The sequence below is a fragment of the Mesoplodon densirostris genome, chromosome 1 (genome assembly GCF_025265405.1).
Source record: "Mesoplodon densirostris isolate mMesDen1 chromosome 1, mMesDen1 primary haplotype, whole genome shotgun sequence".
Taxonomy (NCBI): domain Eukaryota; kingdom Metazoa; phylum Chordata; class Mammalia; order Artiodactyla; family Ziphiidae; genus Mesoplodon; species Mesoplodon densirostris.
In genome coordinates this window covers 31,970,352-31,985,118 of record NC_082661.1, presented here as the reverse complement: position 1 = coordinate 31,985,118, position 14,767 = coordinate 31,970,352, and the positions used below count along the sequence as shown (strand labels likewise).

Below are 14,767 nucleotides of genomic sequence, written 5' to 3'. Positions count from 1 at the left end.
GCCACAGCTAGAAAGCCCACACGCAGCAACAAAGACCCAACACAGCCAAAAATAAATAAAATAAAATAACTTTATTAAAAAATAATAATAATCCATCAGTCAAATGTGAATTAAGAGACCAGTCAAAGCCTATAGATATGAAACAAATTTAATTTCAGAATATTACATGAATATAAAAGAAAAACAACACATGTTTCTTTACAGTTACACATATATATATAAATATATATATATATGATATAGTTGAATGAGAATGAAAAATAAAAAATGGTTAGACAGTTAAGAAACCTTGTTTCTCTTGTTGAGCAAGCTTGGGGATAGCGAAAAGGCAATCCTTGCTATGAAGAAAGGACCCTGGGGCAGGAGTGTTTTTCCCAACCAGTTCTGCTGGTCCCCAAACATGTCTGGGGGAGTGCTCAGTGGCTCTTTAGCACCTGCTGTGGCCACGCACACTCCAGTTTCCATGGTAACCCAAGCACTCAGGCTATTAAGTACTTACTCCACCTCCTTGCTAGCCCACCCATCCACTCTCCACCTGTGGAAGGAGTTCAGCATTACCTGTCTAGGAAAGCCAGCTCTCCTATAGTGAGTTTTAGATTGGATTAATTACCACTGGTCTGAAAAGCTTGTGCATCTTAGAAACCCATATCTTCCCCAAATTCTAGAGCAATCCTGCCAATTGCTAGTATCCAGTTTGGATCAAGGTCCTGTCTTCAGTACCAAGGCTTCCAGATGCAGGAGGGCAGGGACGAGGCTCTCTCCTGGGGAAACGAGTTCTACTTAGAAAAGACTTCAGAATGAGAGCCGTCAGTTTCAAGCATCTGTGCGAGGCCCTGTATGAAGGAAGCAGATAAAGTCTGGAGAAGTCATTCCTAAGATGACTTCCCCAGTTATGCATGGCCACACAGCTAGTCACTCTGGGACCACAGGTTCTCCTAGAAGGCAGTGTTTTAAACCGTATCTTAACATAGGTTTCTGTGAGAAAAGCTGAACAGAAACACTGCTGTTCCAGAGGAGAGAATGGCCCTGCTCTTGACACTCTGGAACCACTGGCTTTCTTACAAGCCAGCAAAACAGCCACCTCTGGAACACCCAGTGGTCACTGCCGTTAACCCTATACTACTCCATCTCCCAAGGGTACCCCCTTGTCATTCCTAACACTGGAAAGACATTCAGGGTAACGAGCTTGTGGAGGATCAACTGTGGTTTCAGTTATGATTCGTTAGATACCACCTCCTTTAGCACTCAGGTACAATCAGTATCACCTAATCCTCTTTCACTGCTGCAATGGAGTCTTTCAAACCAGATTCATTGGTCCCAGTGCAAAAGTCCACCATTGTAAAAGGTTAGCAACTCCAGTGCCCATGGTTTTCACTGATTCAACCAGTACAGCTCGCCCAGTACAGATGTGAATCAAGGAAGTGGTCTGCATTTTTTATGCTTGAGCCCTCTGGCATAAATACACTGCCCCATATTGATATCACATCAAAACCCATTGCAACTGACCCCAGAAAGAAATGAAAATTTAAAAGCAACAAGAGGCACTTCCAAAAAGATTGTTCCAACACAAAAAATAAACATAGAAAACAGATTTTTAAAATACTATAGATTTAAAAAATTGTTAAATACTGGCTCAAAAATATCTGCCCACCAAGTCAGAAGGGCAACAGTACCCTTCTGTAGCAAATGCTAAAGGGTTTTTGTTTTTGCAAAGATTCCGCAGGATTAGAACAGTTACATATTATAAGGCAGAAGGTTACGCTGATTATTTCTCAAATTTGGATTCCAACTAGTTCACAGCTTCCGTTAAAAAAGAAAAAAGAAGGAAAAGACCTATCATACCCTTACAGCAAGGGAAATCATATTTAATAAATACTTTAATGAAACACACATACCCAAATACACAAATAAGCTGCCCAAGGGGGCAAGCTATATAAAAGCATGTGACAGACATCTCTCACCACCCCAGAACACGAACCTGGATTACCAGTTGCATTCAACCAAAGAAAGTCTCCTAAATCTCAGCTACCTCCCTTAAATAGAACCACAAAACAAACTCGATGACAAGGAGGTATCAGGTCACTGCTCTGCTCTCTCCACCTATGCCAGACCATGTTTAACAGACCACACCACCACGGAATAAGACACCTAGACAAATAAAGAAAGCAAGTGTCAAGTTAAGGGGGAACACACTTTAGCCTGGTCATACCAAAAGGGGTCTCTGTTTGAACTCACTGACAGCTGGTGCAAGGAATTTTATAACAAAAAAGTCAAATAGAAGAACCCTACACAAATGAAGTTGCTAATAAGTATTTTTAAGAATGATATAAAACTGCTCTAGAGAAAGGGGCTTCTGAGCAGTTTTATACTCCTAACCATTTATTGTTCACAATCTATCAAGTTGGACAGCCAAATTTTACATTTTTCTCTACTACTGCTGTTACAGCAGCAGAAGACAGAAAGTATGGAAGCCAGGACTGACATCCGGATGCAAAACCAAACTGTGCTCCCCAGACTCATCTTTTGTTTCAGCAACAACACAGCATTTCAACTGTTTAAAAATAGGTCAGCAAGTCGTGGTTTGCTGGGCCACTGCCCCCCCCCCCCCGCACTGAGGCCTGACTCAGTTCTGGCACACAGGGTGAGAAAGGTTACACACCTAACAGAGCAGGCACAGACTAACATTCCCACCTGCCCTGCTGCTCTCTGGGCAGTGAGTTCTCACACTAGATCAGAGCCATGCCACTGCTCACCTCAAACACATGTGAACATCCCAACCCAGTCAAAGCTCCAGCCCATCTCCGAACTACTCCCCATGCCCATCTTGACAAGTGGGGGGGGCCAGCAGCCGCCCTTGAACATGGGTGATAAACCACAACTGCTTCCAAATAAGAGCATTCTCTCCTTTATATCTCTCAGCCCCGTGGAGACTGATGCTCACTTCCTCCCTCTGACTCCAGCTGGCTCTCAGGAGACGGTCCAGCCTGCACACCTGACCCCTTAGAAGGATGCAATATAATCCCACCCATCAAGAGTTGTCCTGGCCATAAAGCCAGCCCCATCCTAGTCCCTCTCCAGAGCTTCCACTACATACAGGAGTTTCAACAGGCCTCAAGTAAGCTGTTGGTGACATTCCTTGAGTCCCAGTGATTTGTCACAGAAGTACTGGCACCACACTGGCACCAGAGATGTTTTAGGCGAGAGGAAACTGAATGAAGGAAAGGAGTTCAGCAACCACACAACTATTTTGACATCACTGAGGAAAGGGGAAGAGAGGAAAAGAGAGAGAATGGAGGGAGGGAAGAAGGGCCACAGTTTAATATTATTTGTTTAAATATTGTATCATTCTGGGCTTCCCTGGTGGCACAGTGGTTGAGAGTCCACCTGCCAATGCAGGGGACATGGGTTCGTGCCCCGGTCCAGGAGGATCCCACATGCTGCGGAGCGGCTGGGCCCGTGAGCCATGGCCGCTGGGCCTGTGCGTCCGGAGCCTGTGCTCCGCAACAGGAGAGGCCACAGCAGTGAGAGGCCCGTGTACCGCAAAAAAAAAAAAAAAATTGTATCATTCTGAATTCTCCTTTTTTGATACTGCAGGCCAAATACCTACAATCTCAGGCCCAAGAAATAATAAAAAATTTCCAGGAAAGCTATAAATTCTTTGGACACAGATAGGTATTGAGGAGTAAAGCCTCATAAGTTAAAGAGCTTTCCCAAACCTTAAGGTGAAAAAGAGAGGAAAGACATCTGGTTTGGAGTCCATTTTGATTTTTTACCTTTTAAAATACACAAACAACAAATAAACAAGAAACAATAACCAAAATATCCCCCAAAACTACCAAAATAGAGAAAAGCCCAAGCTATCAGTTAAAAATAACATCAATCCACCAGGATTGACAGCACTTTTTAAAAGAATCACTGGCAGTTGAGCACAGATTTCAAATGTTTTAAAAATAGAATCTGCCTAAACAAATACATGGAATGAGCACAGGAGTCTGCCTGGTTCTACTCATTTACTGTGCTGTCTAAGCTGATTTGGCTGGTTAGTGGTTTCCCCATAACATTTTTTTTAAAAGAGAGAGAGAGAGATTCTCTAGCACTGGTTCAGCAGGCAGAGTCTGTAGATGTCATCCACTGAGTGGGGTTAGAGGCGTCAGTCAAGTCACAGGATTAGTTGGCTTTCACAATTCAACATGCAGCAAGCAAGCTGCAAGTCCAAGCTTCTCTGTGAGCAGTAATGGCACCTGGTCCACAAAAGAGAAAATTCTGGGTGGACAACAGGAAACCTCTGGATCCTTCAGAGGAATCCTAGGCTGAAAGAGAAAAAGGAGCATTAAACACATTTATAAGTATTTATTTCTGCAAACATTCCACCCAAAAGCTAGAGAAATCTATACTTATTATTTTCTATAAACTGAGGGAGAATTGTTTACTCTCTACCAAGTATACACCACTTTGTCCTCTTGCTCTAATCTCAGTTCATTAAATCATCTTAATGGCAGTAACAGCTACCTTTACTAAGTGCATATTTTGTGCCAGGTGTTGCTCTGAGTTCTTTATGTATATTGCCTCATTTACCCTCACAACAACCCGTGCATGAGGTAATGCTCTTGCTATTTTACAGGTGAAGAATGTGAAGCCTACACAAATAAACTTGCCCTAAGATATACAGCTATTAAGGCTGGGAACTGAGGTTAAGGATCCACCTGCCAGTGCAGGGGACACGGGTTCGAGCCTTGGTCCGGGAAGATCCCACATGCCACAGAGCAACTAAGTCCGTGTGCCACAACTACTAAGCCTGTGCTCTAGAGCCCGCGAGCCACAACTACTGAGCCCACGTGCCACAACTACTGAAGCCCGCGTGCCTAGAGCCCGTGCTCTGTAACAAGAGAAGCCACTATGATGAGAAGCCTGTGCACCACAACGAAGAATAGCCCCGGCTCGCTGCAACTAGAGAAAGCCCACGTGCAGCAACGAAGACCCAACACAGCCAAAAATAAAAACAAATAAATTAACTAATTAAAAAAAATTTTTTTAATTAAAAAAAAAAGGCTGGGAACTGAACCCAAGCTTAACTGAATGCAAAGTTCATGTTCTTACCACCACTGCACCTCTCACCAGCAAATGTTTACTAAATGCCTACTAGATGCAAGGCAGTCATTACTGGGGGGGAAGAGAAGAAGATAGGGGCCATGAATATATTAAGTCTGGCCTTTGTCTTCCAGAAGAGAAACTAGATACAGCGATAAGACAATATATGTGAAGCAAACTATCTATGATAAATCACATTAAATGTCAACATTTTAGTAATGTCAATAAGAGTTCAAAGGAAAAGGTATATCTGTCTGGGTTAGCCAAAGAAGGTTTTGAAGAGGAGGTAGGGTTTAGGCTGGGCTTTGAACAATGGGTAAGATTCTGACTGCTGAAAATAATGCCCATTAATAAGTAGGTGTTGAATCAGCAGTTCTCATCAAGGAGTGATTTTGCCCCCTCCCATGAAGGGGACATTTGGCAATGTCTGGAGGCATTTTTGGTTGTCACAACTGGGGGAAGGGTGCTACTGGCATCTAGTAGGTAGAGACCAGGGATGCTAAATATCATACGATGCACAGGACAGCTCTCCACAACAAAGAATTATCTGACCTAAAATGTCGATAGTGCCAATTGAGAAACCCCATGTGAAATAAAAGTCTTTGGGAGTACACTATTGATGATAATAAAATTGCATTATCTTCTTCAAAAAATACTTGTTCCTGGGCTTTCCTGGCGGCGCAGTGGTTGAGAATCCGCCTGCCAATGCAGGGGACACGGGTTTGAGCCCTGGTCCAGGAAGATCCCACATGCCGTGGAGCGACTAAGCCCGTGCACCACAACTACTGAGCCTGCGCTCTAGAGCCCGTGAGCCACAACTACTGAGCCCGCGTCCTGCAACTACTGAAGCCCGCGTGCCTAGAGCCCGTGCTCTGCAACAAGAGAAGCCACCACAATGAGAAGCCCACGCACCACAACAAAGAGTAGCCCCCACTCGCCACAATTAGAGAAAGCCTGTGCACAGCAAGGAAGACCCAACACAGCCAAAAATAAATAAATTAATTAAATAAATTTTTAAAAAAACTTGCTCCTTTTATAAAATCACCATCAAAAAAATCTTGGATTGTATTCTTTATGTAAAACAAATAGATGGCAGGCACTTGGATCTGGGGGCTTGGAGACTGAACAGAGTTCAGATCTGGAGGTGCAGGCTTGGGAGCAGGTATCAAACAGAGAACAGAACTGAGCTGCAGAAGGAGACCAAACTGCTAAGAGGGGGAAAAGCAAGAGCAGGAACAAGCAGAGAATTTAAGACAGAGCACTGAAGAACATGAAGAGGTGGAGTGGGAGGCAGGTGATAGTAAAGCACTGCAGAGATGAAAAAATTAAAGAGGAAGGAGGAGAAGGAGAATAGTGTGAAGTCATGACAGCCACAGGTGTTCCCAGTTAGAGGAAGTGAGCAGGGAGAGGGTAATGTGAAAATGCCACTGCTTAATCCAGTGGGAGGTCATTCATTATCTGTGGGCCTCCACTTTTCTGAATCACCAACATTTTTAAGACTCTTATAAAAACTATATAATCTCTCCTCCAGAAAAATGTACATATGCACCTACACATAAAATTCCATCAACAATACCAGGAACTTTATTAGAGCCCTTAGGAAGTCCACAGTTAACAGGAAGAATCCCTGCTCTAAAACTTCTTGGTAAAATATTAAACTTTTTTTTTTTTTTTTGGCTGCGTTGGGTCTTTGTTGCTGCACGCGGGCTTTCTCCAGTTGCAAGCGAGCAGCAGCTACTCTTCGTTGCAGTGCGCAGGCTTCTCATTGCGGTGGCTTGTTGCAGAGCATGGGCTCTAGGCACACGGGCTCAGCAGTTATGGCACACAGGCTCAGTAGTTGTGGCACACGGACTCAGTTGCTCCGTGGTATGTGGGATCTTCCCGGACCAGGGCTCAAACCCGTGTTCCCTGCATTGGCAGACGGATTCTCAACCACTGCACCACCAGGGAAGTCCTCACTTATTTATTTAACGCATTTCTTTCTTCCAGAAGTAGAGCTGTCGACATAGAAAGACATTTCTTGATTATCTTCAAAATTGAAAGCAAGAAAAGGTGTAACTGATACAATGTATCCTTCAAAAATAACTTACGCTGGGACTTCCCTGGTGGTTCAGTGGTTAAGAATCTGCCTGCCAATGCAGGAGACACAGATTTGAGCCCTGGTCTGGGAAGATCCCACATGCCGCAGAGCAACTAAGCCTGTGTGCCACAACTACTGAGCCCGTGTGCCTAGAGCCCGTGCTCTGCAATGAGAAGCCACCGCAATGAGAAGCCCGCGCACTGCAACGAACACCCAACACAGCCCAAAATAAAAATAATAAAAATAAGTTATGCTTGGTTTTGACTTATGAAAATACAGGTAGAAATATTTAGATACACAGAATCCAAGCGCCAAGCTTGCCTCAATCAGACAGCCCAGCCTAGAAGCCAGAGGCAACAAGGAAACAAAAGAGAGTTCAGATAATTCATTCAAGGATAAGGAAGAAGACCATACTGAAATCTAACTTCCTAGAAAAGAATAAAGATTTATCTATAAGGACTGGGCTTGTGTTCTCTTTCTATTGCTGATGTCTCAAATAGTAAGTATGCTCATATCTCTGGTAAACTGAGCATATCAGACCAGAGATCGCTTCATCTGCAACACAAGCCTTATAAAACAAGACCAGGCCTCACCTAGTTTTCTTCAGTAACAATTACTACTACTTGTTAATGCTTTACCAATCACAATGTGCTTCCAAAACATAATTTCAATTGAGCCTCATAAGAAATCTGGGAAGTAGATATAACTATTATCCCCATTTGCAGAGGAAGAAGTAGGCTGAGAATGAGTGGTTTTCCCAAGCCAGAGGAACGATGCCTCAAATTAGGTCTAACTACAAATCCCCTGGCCTTTCCAGTTACCCACATGGCTTCCTCAGAGGAAAGCACAGCAGCCACCGCACTTCACCAACTGAGCCTCCAACAATCAGCAGTCCCAGCACTACATAATCCTTTTTACCCTAAATATCCTCAAAAACATGTTGTATGATATGATTTCCAGGGTCCTTCAGCATGAGCTGTTTATCGGGAAAGTTTTATTGAATAAACAAAGTTAAAGTCTGCGCAGAAAAGGAACATAACTATTCCATGTTTACTTAACATCTTCTCAGCACTCCTGTACTTGGTTTCACAAGTTAGTTTACACTTGCTTTTAATTTGCTTAACAAGTATTCTTAAGATATTTTTCACGTGTCCCATCTGTCCAAAAATGCAGGGACCGTGTGGGTCTGTGTTCACAGCTCTGCCCCTCAGCACCTGGGACAGTGCTGAGTAGTTGCTCAATAACCATCTGCTAAATGAACTCACGGGCAGGACCCAGCCTTATAATTTTTACATCTCTTCTGACTACGACCATACCACACTGGGAATTCAAAAAATGCTATTGACTAGATACAGAAAGGAACTACGTTCATAAGACACACAAAATAAGTACAATTAGTACCTTTTTTCCCCTCTTTCTTCCCCTCAGACCATTTCAGTCTTCTTGGTGTCATCATGACAGCTGGAGAGCCAGAAAATAACTGTAACAAGAAAATTTTATAGTGGCTTAAATGTCCTAATGTCATTCCTATAGACAGACTTTACTAACAGAGGAATTATTTACTTGTTCAATTTCAATATGAAGAGTTTTACCAACCTATTTAGATCTCATTAATCTTAACTGTTTTATTGCTGGCTTAATGAAGTAAACATTCCTGGGATAACCTAAAGGACTACTCCACACGTACTGCAGTGCCAAGCAGGCCTGGCTCAAAGGTTACCCACCCTGTGGAGTCTCCCAGTAAGAACTGCTCCCTCCAGCACTTTGTGTGTGGAGTTATTTCACTGCATTTGTCATTTCTGCTTATGACTGGTTATATCTTCCTTGAACTCAAAATGTTTGTTGAATGAATCAATGAAAACCTACAGAAAGAAGTCAGCATAAACGAAAAGACTGGGGAAAAGGCATAGTTGAATATGGCCCAAAGAAACACAGTAAAACAGACGACGGTATATTAATTTTCTTCCTTTCTACAAATGAACACATACAAAGAGAAAGTGCAAAGAATAGTATCTTACTAAATTCATATTTTCTTTGCTGGCTCTCTTCAATTCATCAATGGCTACAGATTCTGGAGTAGGGTACTTGTTTTTCTTTTCTGACATCATCTGATTTCCCAGGACCTTCCGCTGATTTAGGAAGAGAAAATATTTGATTTATAAACATCTATAATATCTATATTATAGTTATACTGGTCTTCAAAACTATAGTTTCTTAGGTTAAAAAAAATCTCAGCTCTTTGATAAATTCCCCCAGGCATCTTATACAAGAGAGGTCAAAGCATGTTACTAAAAAACCTGAGATCACTGCCTTTCTTTAGGTGATCACTATTCCTGTTTAAACCAATTAAAGGGCTGAAATGTTAAAAGCAACTTTATAGTTGATTTAAACCAACTAATACAGGCCAATTACAGTGCTTCTGAGGCCATAAAAGAAACACCAGTTACCTACCAGTATAATTTTTTCCCTAAAGACATATTGTCTCTGGCACCTTTTAAGAGTCCCCTCCTCCCCTCCCCACTAAAAGACACTTACACTGGGTCCACTCTAAGATTTTGCTTCCCTGTCATGTCCTCCTCACACAGGATTGGAAAATTTGGAGAAATTCTCTAAGAGTTTCTAGTATAGCCATAAAAGGGTCCAGGTCTTCTTAAAAGGGTCACATGACTATACTGATATTCAGAGCAAGACTAAAAGCCCTTTCATCTCTGAACAGCTTAAAAGCTAATGTAACCTACTATATCAGTTGACAGTGACAATTCTACCATCTTTGAAGAAATCTTTCTTTTTTCTCCTTAGAGAATAAATTTGAATTCCAAAAAAAAGAACATATCAAAACTAGAACATTAAACTTTATAATGTAAATATTAGTAGGAATATTCTGTAATAAATCATTTACATGAGACGAATTTTGGAGGAAAAAAAGTCTAGCCAAAAAAAAAAAGTATCAAAGCAGGATAGAAATCAAATAGCTAAAACACAGAAGTGCTAGAAAAATAAGGCCAGTACATCTTCCTTTCAGAAGTCAGATACCACCCCAGAGTAAGCTAAACTGGGGATACCAGGAGCCACAGGACTAGCTATAAAAGCTAAAATTCAGCTTCCAGTGAATTTTTTAACAGAAATTTCATTACTCCTTTGCTATGGAGCAGAAACCTACATTTATTATTAGCTTGAAAGTCTCTTCATTTATAATGAAAACAGTTTACCCTTCTGTCCTATAAAACTTGCTAACACTGTGTTTAAAGTTATTTTTCTAAAATGTTTTCTCCTGATACAATTATAAACTCTTTTATAACTCTAAAGTTCTAAATGCTCTGAAGAGGGCAGCTGCCAAGAGGATACTATATTTTTACATTTCAAGCAATAATTAGCAACACTTCTAGAACCAACTGCAGGAGAAGAGCTCACTATGAAGAGAAAACTATACCCATCTAACTTCAGTTAAAGAAACATGTTTGACTAACACAGAGAAAAACACTTATTGGACCGTAACTTTTCTTGTTACCAATCATCTCTGACAGGAAGTCAGAGGGAATGACAGACTTCCAAGTAAAATGAACCAAGGATGCTCTTTTTTTTTTTTTTTTTTTTTTCCTTTTGCGGTATGCGGGCCTCTCACTGTTGTGGCCTCCCCCGTCGCGGAGCACAGGCTCCGGACGCGCAGGCTCCGGACGCGCAGGCTCAGCGGCCATGGCTCACGGGCCCAGCCACTCCGCGGCATATGGGATCCTCCCAGACCGGGGCACGAACCCGTATCCCCTGCATCGGCAGGCGGACTCTCAACCACTTGCGCCACCAGGGAGGCCCCAAGGATGCTCATTTTACTTGCCACGTCTAAGCAGGTGAATACACTTTTGGGGTTCTGGCAAAGGGAGTTTTTTTAAATTATGGTAAAATATACATAACATAAAATTTATCATTTTAACCATTTTCAGGTGTACAGTTCAGTAGTGTAAAGTACAGTCATATTGTTGTGCAACCATCACCACATCCCAGAAATTTTTCATCTCCCCAAACAGAAACTCTGTACCCATTAAACAATAATCCCAATTCCCCCGAGACCCTCAGTCCCTGACAACCACCATTCTACTTTCTGTTTCTATGGATTTGACTACTGTAGGTACCTCATGTAACTGGAATAATACAATATTTGTTCTTTTGTGACTGGCTTATTTCACTTAGCATGATGTTTTCAAGTTTAATCTATGTTGTAGCATGTGTTGGAACTTCCTTCTTTTTTAAGGCTGAGTACTGTTCCATTGTTCATATATACCACATTTTGTTTATCCATTCATCCATCAACGAACACTTGAGTGGCTTTAGCCTTTCGATTGTAAATAATGCCACTACAGACATGTATACAAATATCTGTTCATATCCCTACTTGGAATTGCTTGATCATATGGTAGTTCTATGTTTAGTTTTTGAGGAACCGCCATACTGTTTTCCATAGTGGTTGCACCATTTTACGTTCCCACCCACAGTACACAAGGGTTCCAATTTCTCCACATCCTTACCTTGCTATTTTCTGTTTTGTTGATAATAGCCATCCTAGTGAGTGTGAATTGTTATCTCATTGTGGTTTTCATTTGCAGTTCCTTAATGATAAGGGATATTGAGCGTTTTTTAAACCTTCTTCAGAAAAATGCCTATTTAAATCCTTTGCCTTTTTTTTTTTTCTTTTGGGCCATGCTGTGCAGCATGTGGGATCTTAGTTCCCTGACCAGAGATCAAACCCATGTCTCCTGCAGTGAAGCGTGGAGTCTTAACCACTGGACTGCCAGGGCAGTCCCTGCGCAATTTTTTTTTAATCCACACTTTTATTTATTTACTTTTCAGTAAGTTTAAATCCTTGAAGGGTACAGCATCACACGGATTCTGTGTCCAACGGCCTTAGCAGGAAGGTTGCTTCGGAATTTGGCATGAACCATGCCACTGTTTCCATGAGCACGAGTTATCTTTCCCCAGATTACTCTGGTTTTGTTAGGTTTTCCACCAGCAGTTACTGTGTTGTTCTTTGCTTTGTACAAGTAAGCACATCTCTTGACTAGACAGAATTCAGGTTCATCTCGAGCATATACACCTTCAATTTTCAGGAGAGCCGTGTGCTCCCTCTGGTTCTGTAGACCCCACTTATAGCCAGCAAAAATGGCCTTGGACCACAGCCTTCCAGACATATTTGTCGTTTTAGAAGTCCTGATCCCAGCAGGCCTCCACAGGGTCCAAGATAGCTGAAAAAAGCCCTGCACATTTTTTAATATGGATTGATTTTCTTTGCTGTTGTTGTAAGAGTTATTTTTATAGTCTGGATATTAACCGCTCATAAGATATATATTCTGCAAATATTTCCTCCCATTCTGTGGGTTGCCTTTTCACTCTGTTTGATGTCAAGCAAACCTAATGTCCCAAGGCTATTGGCCCCAGTGGATAGGATTGAGTGAATTCTAAACTGCTATTAATGATAATAACTACAACCAAAATTAGAGTAAGATGAAGTTGCAACTGCTAACAACTACAGTTAAAAAAAAATACACATATATATATATTACAAGGTATTTTTTCTTAAGAGCACAACTTTTAAGCAAAGATCTCCTTAATGTTGCTGGATTTATAAACTTTAATAATGTTAAACAATTTTAAAAAGAAAACCTGTAGAACACAGAACAGTGCTAATCTCTCTCCAAGTTAACTAGATAGAAACTTGCCTTTGTTTATGCCTGGAAATTTGAACCCCATAATCAGCTATCTACTGCCATCTGCTGGCAATATCCCTTAACTACAAGTTCAGATCATCAATGAAGACTCAAGTAAATTGAACCTACAGACAGCGATGGTAGCAACACCACAGAAGTACATATTGCATTTGTTTTAAAAACAAGATATTAAAAGAATTTGAGACAAAGGAAGAGAACAAAACAACTGATCAAAATATTAAGCTCACAAAAATTTGAGTTACCTAAAACTCACTAGCCTATTAGAAAATCCATTTCCAGTCTGTCAACTTTCTCACTTTTCCATAACTTTAGCAAATTGCACAATGAAGTATGTAGCACAAAGCAGGTCATGAACCAAAAGAGATTCTCTACTCAGGGATGAGGACTCTGTCCTCAGCCCCAGAAGAGACAAAAGGACCTTTATTTCTTTTATCCCTTACTTCTCCAATCATAGAGCCCCTTCTCTGATTTGAAACACAGAAAAATGCTTTGAAAAATAAAAGCTTTTCCAAATTCTATTCTTTTCCCCTTACAAGTGAAACCTTCATAGAATCCCAAAGAACAGAATAAAACTGTTTATGCATAAGAAGAGTCAGACTGTTAAATTTTCTCACGATCAATGCTGAAAATGACAGCACGGTGTACCTACCTTAATAAGGCCACTGAAGGACCGTGAACGGGCCCTCTTCTGCACCCGGAGGGTAGAAGGTTCTCGTCCTGGTGTTTGGGTCTCAGAATGCTTATTAAACTAGAAGAAAACATAAAGAACATTTTGTTAGTAGTCTCCCATCAAGAGATAGCATTCTGTGACAATCAATAGCTAAGTGGAAATACCCAGAAAAGCCCAGGAATAAGTGAATCTGTACATACATGGATTAGTAGGTTGGCAAGTAAATCACAAAGGCAAAAATTATGCCACCAAGAAGAAGTCAAAATGTATTAAATTAGCCTGAGGGTAAATTAAATTAAATTAAATAATACACACTCAAAAACAATCAAATTGAATCAGATCAAGCTTCTAGAATTAGATCTACCAGTTTATAGCAAATACAGAGGACTAAAAAACATCTTAAGTAATATCACAGGGATGCAATCAGCAAAATCCAGACTGTGGAAGACAAAGAATCTGGTTACTTTCACAAAGTGCAAAGAGAGAGAGAGGATGGTTTATGTGTGTTTAAATGCAATGTGCTATCTGTATTGGATCCTAGAACAGAAAAAGGATATTAGTGTTAAAACTGGTAAAATCTGAATAAAGTCTGTAATGTTACTAGTAATGTACTAATGTTAATTTATTAGTTTTGACAACGTTAGCATTAGGAGGAACTAGGTGAAGGATATGTGGGAATTCTGTACTTTCTTTGCAATTTTTCTCCAAACCTAAATTATTTCAAATTTAAAAGTTTATTCAAACAAACTTCAGCAATTTTTAGGGAGGAAAAAAATAGGAGGAGAAAGAAGGATGGGCCTATATATTAAAAGAAACCTAGTAGCTGTAACAGCTCCAGAAAACGCATACCCTTTGGTCATGCCACTTCTAGGAAATAATCTGCAATGAGAATACTTACGAACAAATATGTATAAACTAAAAAATGACCTAATTCCTTTTTTTTTTAATTTATTTATTTTTGGCTGCATTGGGTCTTCGTTGCTGCACACGGGCTTTCTTTAGTTGAGGTGAGCAGGGGCTGCTCTTCGCTGCAGCGCACAGGCTTCTCATTGCAGTGGCTTCTCTTGTTGCAGAGCACGGGCTCTAGGTGTGCGGGCTTCAGTAGTTGTGGCGCACGGGCTTAGTTGCTCCGCGGCATGTGGAATCTTCCCAGACCAGGGATCGAACCCATGTCCCCTGCATTGGTAGGCGGATTCTTAACCACTGTGCCAC

The 14,767-nt window shown here is 41.2% G+C and overlaps 2 protein-coding genes across 2 annotated transcripts in view; both read right to left on the bottom strand.

Annotated features, from left to right (window-relative positions):
• Positions 1-246: 246 nt before the first annotated feature.
• The window catches only part of ARHGAP19 (Rho GTPase activating protein 19), a 58,077-nt gene continuing 43,556 nt past the window's right edge, over positions 247-14,767 (bottom strand). Inside the window, exons 9-12 of the mRNA XM_060101484.1 lie at positions 13,535-13,633; positions 9,187-9,297; positions 8,570-8,648; positions 247-4,310 (exon numbers count right to left, since the gene is read on the bottom strand). Coding sequence (XP_059957467.1) covers positions 4,306-4,310; positions 8,570-8,648; positions 9,187-9,297; positions 13,535-13,633 — 294 coding nt within the window. The 3' untranslated portion in view covers positions 247-4,305. The remainder of the gene's footprint in view (positions 4,311-8,569; positions 8,649-9,186; positions 9,298-13,534; positions 13,634-14,767) is intronic.
• LOC132497573 (large ribosomal subunit protein eL33-like) lies at positions 11,987-12,405 on the bottom strand. Its single transcript, XM_060110893.1, has one exon. The coding sequence runs from the start codon at positions 12,346-12,348 to the stop codon at positions 12,016-12,018; it is 333 nt and encodes a 110-aa protein (XP_059966876.1). The 5' UTR covers positions 12,349-12,405; the 3' UTR covers positions 11,987-12,015.